The sequence below is a fragment of the Aythya ferina genome, assembly GCF_964211825.1.
Source record: "Aythya ferina genome assembly, chromosome: 2".
Lineage (NCBI taxonomy): Eukaryota > Metazoa > Chordata > Aves > Anseriformes > Anatidae > Aythya > Aythya ferina.
The window spans coordinates 24,356,650-24,363,465 of NC_140297.1; the positions used below are offsets into that span (position 1 = coordinate 24,356,650).

The following is a 6,816-nucleotide window of genomic DNA, read 5'->3' on the forward strand; positions in this document are numbered from 1 at the left end:
CCGTCCCGCCCCGCCGCCTTTGTGCGCGGCGCGGGGCAGCCCCGCGGCCGCCTTGCGCCCGCCCCCGGGCGCGGCGCTGGAGCCGGTCCCTCGCGCAGGAAACTTCGGCGTCGGTTTCAAGGCCCCTCCCCGGCGGGGCAGGCAGACTGCGGGGCGCCTGGAAACCGGTCGGAGGGCGCGCGGGCTCGGGGGGCCGGCACAAATGGTCGGGCGGCGGCGGCGGCGCTAGGAGGCGGTGGCGGCGGGAGGGAGGCACGGAGGGAGGGAGGGAGGGAGAGAGGGCGGCGGGCGCTGCCTGCCGGGGCGGGCGGCAGCAGCAGCAGCGGCAACAGGAGCAGCAGGAGCAGCAGCAGCAGAGCGAGTGGCGGCCGGGGCTGCCCCGTCCCTGCCCGCCGCTCCCTTCATGAGCCGCAGCTCGGGGCCCGGAGGAGCGGCGCGGCGGCGGCGGCGGAGGGAGCCCGGCAGCGACTGAGCATGGCCGAGCGGCGCGGGCCGGCGGCCGGCGGCGAAGTTGGCGGCGGCCGGTGCCGGTGCCGGTGGCTGCTGCCGGTGCCGCTGCCGCTGCTGCTGCTGTGGGCGGCGGCGCTGCCGGCCGGGGGGCAGCCGCCCGCGCCGCAGTACAACGGCGAGCGGGGCATCTCCATCCCGGACCACGGGTACTGCCAGCCCATCTCCATCCCGCTGTGCACCGACATCGCCTACAACCAGACCATCATGCCCAACCTGCTGGGCCACACCAACCAGGAGGACGCGGGGCTGGAGGTGCACCAGTTCTACCCGCTGGTCAAGGTGCAGTGCTCGGCCGAGCTCAAGTTCTTCCTCTGCTCCATGTACGCGCCCGTCTGCACCGTGCTGGAGCAGGCCCTGCCGCCCTGCCGCTCCCTCTGCGAGCGCGCCCGCCAGGGCTGCGAGGCCCTCATGAACAAGTTCGGCTTCCAGTGGCCCGACACGCTGCGCTGCGAGAAGTTCCCGGTGCACGGGGCCGGCGAGCTGTGCGTGGGGCAGAACGCCTCTGAGCGAGGCACCCCCACGCCCGCCTTGCACCCCGAGAGCTGGACCAGCAACCCCCAGCGTGGGGGCGCCGGCGGCGGGGCTGGGGGCTCGGGGTCCGGCGAGCCCCGCGGGCGCTTCTCCTGCCCGCGGGCGCTGAAGGTGCCCTCCTACCTGAACTACCGCTTCCTGGGCGAGAAGGACTGCGGGGCGCCCTGCGAGCCCGGCCGCCTCTACGGGCTCATGTACTTCGGGCCCGAGGAGCTGCGCTTCTCCCGCACCTGGATCGGCATCTGGTCCGTGCTCTGCTGCGCCTCCACCCTCTTCACCGTGCTCACCTACCTGGTGGACATGAAGCGGTTCAGCTACCCTGAGCGGCCCATCATCTTCCTCTCGGGCTGCTACACGGCCGTGGCCGTGGCCTACATCGCCGGCTTCCTGCTGGAGGAGAGGGTGGTCTGCAACGAGCGCTTCGCCGAGGACGGCTCCCGGACCGTGGCGCAGGGCACGAAGCGGGAGGGCTGCACCATCCTCTTCATGATGCTCTACTTCTTCGGCATGGCCAGCTCCATCTGGTGGGTCATCCTCTCCCTCACCTGGTTCCTGGCCGCCGGCATGAAGTGGGGCCACGAGGCCATCGAGGCCAACTCCCAGTACTTCCACCTGGCCGCCTGGGCAGTGCCAGCCATCAAGACCATCACTATCCTGGCCCTGGGGCAGGTAGACGGGGATGTCCTCAGCGGCGTCTGCTTTGTGGGCATCAACAACGTGGATGCGCTGCGGGGCTTCGTGCTGGCCCCCCTATTTGTCTACCTGTTCATCGGCACCTCCTTCCTGCTGGCCGGCTTTGTGTCCCTCTTCAGGATCCGGACCATCATGAAGCACGATGGCACCAAGACAGAAAAGCTGGAGAAGCTCATGGTGAGGATAGGCATCTTCAGCGTCCTCTACACGGTGCCGGCCACCATCGTCATTGCCTGCTATTTTTACGAGCAAGCTTTTAGGGAACAGTGGGAAAGGAGCTGGGTCACGCAGAGCTGTAAGAGCTATGCCATCCCCTGTCCTAATAACCACAGCAGCCATCACCCACCCATGAGCCCTGACTTCACCGTCTTCATGATCAAGTATCTCATGACCTTAATCGTGGGCATCACCTCGGGCTTCTGGATCTGGTCGGGGAAAACGCTGAACTCCTGGAGGAAGTTCTACACCAGGCTCACCAACAGCAAGCAGGGCGAGACCACCGTCTGAGACCCCCGGCCGGGGGGCCGGGCGGGCGGAGGACCCGGGCTCTGCCCGCAGAGCGCCTGCCGTGCCCCGGTACCGGCCGCATGCTCGCGCTTATCCAGCCCCAGCAAACTTCAAACTTTGCGGACTGCTTGTCGTCCTGCAGGCAACGGGGAGCAGAGGAAAAAGTCAGGTGGGAAACTCCTGCGCTTGGGACAGACTTGTTTTTTTTTTTTTTCTTCCTCTCTCCTCTCTCTCACTGTCTCCTGTAGGAACTGAACGTACTGTAAGGTTGGGGGAGAGGGATGTAAATAGCCTCTGTAAGATTTTGTAAGTATATTTGTATTTAAATTACAAAAAGTCTCACTTTTTTAATTATTTAGGACATTTTTAACCCGTTTGCAGATTTTGCTTCCTCGCCCTCCCCTTTTTTTAAAGAGAGAAAAAAAAAAAAAAGGCATTGGATTTTTATTTTGTAGGGCAGGATGGGGAAAAAATTACCGGCAAAAGAAACCAAAACAACCCCCTTTCTTCTCCCCCCCACAGGTTTTGTAATGGCTTTGCTTGGAGTTTCAGTTGCATGAGCAGCAGGGCCTGGACTGAGGCGGCTGTGACTGCCTAGGGCGCCTCCCGACACGGGCTGGGTGCTGCTCCCAGCCTGCCAGAGGTATGTGGAGGTGGAGGTGGGGTTGGGGAGGAGCGCCGCTTCCTGACGGCCTCCCTGCCCCACGGTGGGGACAGGGCAGCCAGGACAGTCACCCGGCCACGCCGTGGGGACATGGCCACGCTGTGGGACCGCGCTTCGCCATGCCTCGGCCAGCCCCAGTAAAGCCAAGCCCTGCACGCCCGAGTCAGGCCCTTCTTTTGGAGGGGGGAAAAACAATGGCCTGCCCTGGTCAAAGGTGTGTCCGGCCTTTTTCTGGATGGAGAGCATCGCTGCAGTGCCCTGTAGAATGGGGGCTGGCTGCTGGCTGCCCTTTCTCGTTTTTTTTTTAAATTTATTTAAATGCACCACATAGTTGAAAAAGAGTTGGCAGGTTTTGTTTGGCTTTGGCCAGGAGTTGAGGTTGAATACCGTCTGCACCTGTAGCATGTTGGATGGCTTCAGAGGTGAACGGGGACGTAGATATACCAAACTTCCTTTTTTTTTAAAAAAAAAAATTATTTATTTTTTTTTAAACCCACCTAATGAATTTTCCAGTCATCAAACTGAGAGGTGTCCGCTCTGGGTTCTCCCGTAGAAATGAGATTATTGGTCTTGTCTGTCACAAGGTGCATAGTTCTTGGAGGAAAAAGATAGAGCCTGACTGTGAATCTGAACCCGGGAGTCAGTTGCAGCTCCTGCTGTCATCACAGGGCAGCTTGTGCATGTTCACATTCTTCTGGTAACGAAAATGTTGAGGGAGAACTACCTGGAACGCCTTGCTGCCCTGCTGGTGTTTACTGAGGTTAGCAGAGGGTTCAGTGCAAACAGGATCAGGAAATATGAGCTCAGTAAAGAGAGCTTCATCAGAATAAAATGCAGCATTCAGATTTTTTTTTTTTTTAATTAAATCCATAAGCTGGCTCTTCATTTTGGAAGCATTTGAGCCATTGCCATTCTTCTGAATTTTAATTCATTGACATTTAATTCATTACACATTATGAGGGTGTGATGATTTTTTTCAGTAGTAAAAACAAAGGAAGGGAAAACAGAAAACCAGAATGTCTAAGTACTCTGGTGGGATGTTAGTCCTTAAAGAGCCTCTGCTGTCTTTTTTTTTTTTTTTTTTTTTTTTTTTTGAGTTCAGTAATAACATCACATACTACAAAGATTTGGTATCATGTGTGCAGTATATCTACTGCCTTGTATTCTCCTGGGTGTGTGGGATTGTACTTCTTGTTACAAAAGAAAAAAAAAGGTTAAAAATGAAATGTAACTTTCAACAGATGCATTTGAATATTTAGTCCTCTGTATGAAAACCAGCAGAATGCTTCTCTCCTGATTGTATTGTTTTAAACTTTTTATATTACAAATGCCTGTATTTAGGTTCATAAACATTATCTATGGCTACCATACCCTGAAATGCAAAATTATTTGAATTTGGTATGCATTTATTTCTGTTCATTATCACAAGATCATCTATATTTATAGAGGAATAGAAATTTATATATATTAAATACCATATTTTTAATTTCTCTGAAATAAATGGAGGTTTTGTACAAAACTATCTTGTCCTTTTACGTATTCCTCTGACTAACTCAAATGCTGTGTGAAAGCAGTGTGTATACTACAAGATGTGTGGGATTCCTTTTTTCTTTTCTTATGTTGAGTTCACAGTAACAAGCTGGAATTCAGTGTAGGAATTCATTGTGCATTTTGGTTTTTATCTCTGGGCTGGTCTAGATTAATCCTTCAAAAGAAGTAATGTAAACTGTTCAAGATCTCTGACAGGGTATGGTTGGTGGTGTGAAATCCAAGAAGAGATCTGCTATATGGCCGGAGAAGAAAGAAGCTCACCAGTTGTTTTTTTTCTTGTTGTTGTTAAAGAAAAGGGTCCGCTAAACTTAGCCTTTCTTCTCCCTTTGCTGCTAAAATAATAAAAAAAGATTTTCTCACTGCTCAAAAATGACACTCAGATTATGTTGCAATATTGTCAGAATATTTTAATGAGTAAAATAGTTTTGTTTTCCTGAATTTGAACTGTTTGGTAAATCCAGAGTTAAATAATATGTTCATGGAAGGATTTCAGCTTTGTGAAAACTAAACACATTCTTAAATGTTTCAGTGCAATGCAATGCTTTTTTTTTTTTGCCTTTTTTTTTTTTTTTTGTAAATATTCATTGTTCCAAGTGCCATTCTGGAAGCATGGTTTTCTGAGGAAAGACTGGCTAATTATGACACTTGATTTCTGATTTCAAGTGTTACAAGATGATACAGCATTTCAATCTGTAGAGCTAGAGAAAGATGTAAATGACTTTTGGCACGTTTACTTTTTTCAAATTGTGATGCATAAACAGCTGTAGAGAAGTAAGGGAAGCTTAAAAAAAAAATTCTGCTCCAATGATGTGAGACAAGAGGATGGAATTTTTTTCATTATTTTTTTAATTTGTTTTACATAAACGTAGTTCCTGCTTTCCCTGTTTTCCACATTTTTTACAAGTTTTTTTTTTTTTTTTTCCTTCTTCAATATTTTAGCATTTAAATTTGTACTGGTCAGCATGCAGCTAATAACCTGAACTACAAGCCATTCAGTTTCATTTGCAATGGAATTCTTTTTGGTCAATGTATAATTACATTTAAGCCATTCTGACTGATCTGTCTTCTTGCAGCTGAATGTATGTGATTTCTTTATGCATGGGAGGACACATTAAATTGTAATAGAGACTTTGCATTTGTGGTAGGGATGGGAGGACCAATTTAAAAAAAAAATACTTTTGAAAGATCAGTAATGGAATTATAGTTTATTTATGAAGTAAAATGTTGCTAATATTTGCAGTTCATGGTTTGCAACAAATATGGGCCCTCTTCAAAGCTTGGGAATTTTTCCGTAGATTGCAGAGCTGAATTCAGTGCTAAGTTTTGGTTATTTTGGTAAATACACTAGAGAGCACAGTATAATCATTTAAATGGCTTGACTCATATAGCAGGAAAGCCTCGCTTTTTGTTTGCTAATTTTTATGAACTTTCACAATGCTGTAATTTGCAAAGCTCACAGTCATTACTGAATGCAGTGGTGCCATCTGTGAGACTTCACTACTTTCTTACGCTTCTCTTTTTCAACACATTATTTTAGCCTTTTTACTAATATGGTACAGAGGTGTCCTTTGCATGGGCATGTTGCAGTGATCTCTGATGCTTTACCGCTCTCTAAAACCAAATCTATCCACTGCTCTGGGGAATTTAGATAGGATTTTTTACAACACCATCTGTATAACTGATGTACCTTGTTTTCCTGAGATAGTATCACTGTCTGAAAAGAAGCAGTGTTGCCCAGTTCTCCTCTTGTCCCTGATGAGCTGGATAATGTAAGAACAAAAACTGTAGTATAGCAAAGTTTCTTGGTTTAGAAGTACTTGTTAAGGCATTCCTTAGTCAACAACTTTGCTGTCCCTCACAGGATATATTAATAGCCTGAAATGAGGAGGCAGTGGGAATTACCGAGTTACTCTATCCATTCCACCGAAGAGAGCTATAGCCTGGAGAACTGGGGATGCTGATTTACTGTTCATCCTTCAGTAACACTAATGCTCTTTAATGTAGTGGCAAATTTGTGGTATTGGAATGAAATTATATGCTGTTTCCATAACAAATCCTATTGGGAAGAGGAAGGATTTCTGGTTAGTTCATTTTGTAATGCCCCAAATTTCTAGTCCATGCATGTATTTTTCATAATGTTGCTTCTTCCTTCCTCCCTGCCAACTGAATGGAAAGGCTGCAGTCTGCAGGGCCTAAATTCTGCCCCATGAATGGTGCCCACCTTTCTGCTGCCATCTCAGTAATTCTTGTTGGGTACAAGTGAAATTACAGGTGGTGCTGAGGATTTCTTTCATTCAAATGGATGGTAGTTGCATTTTTTGTATTCAAAGGTATGGAAAGAGGCTTCTGTAAATGCATAG

The 6,816-nt window shown here is 49.3% G+C and overlaps 1 protein-coding gene across 1 annotated transcript; it reads left to right on the plus strand.

The window, feature by feature from the left end:
- Nucleotides 1-326: 326 nt before the first annotated feature.
- On the plus strand, nucleotides 327-4,424 carry FZD1 (frizzled class receptor 1). Its single transcript, XM_084510376.1, has 2 exons — nucleotides 327-2,410; nucleotides 2,764-4,424. Exon 1 carries the CDS (start codon nucleotides 475-477, stop codon nucleotides 2,239-2,241), a length of 1,767 nt encoding a protein of 588 aa, XP_084366502.1. The 5' UTR covers nucleotides 327-474; the 3' UTR covers nucleotides 2,242-2,410; nucleotides 2,764-4,424.
- The last annotated feature ends 2,392 nt before the right edge of the window (nucleotides 4,425-6,816 follow it).

Excerpts from the sequence above, each read along its gene's own strand:
- FZD1 (XM_084510376.1), top strand. The coding sequence starts at position 475 with ATGGCCGAGCGGCGCGGGCCGGCGGCCGGCGGCGAAGTTGGCGGCGGC.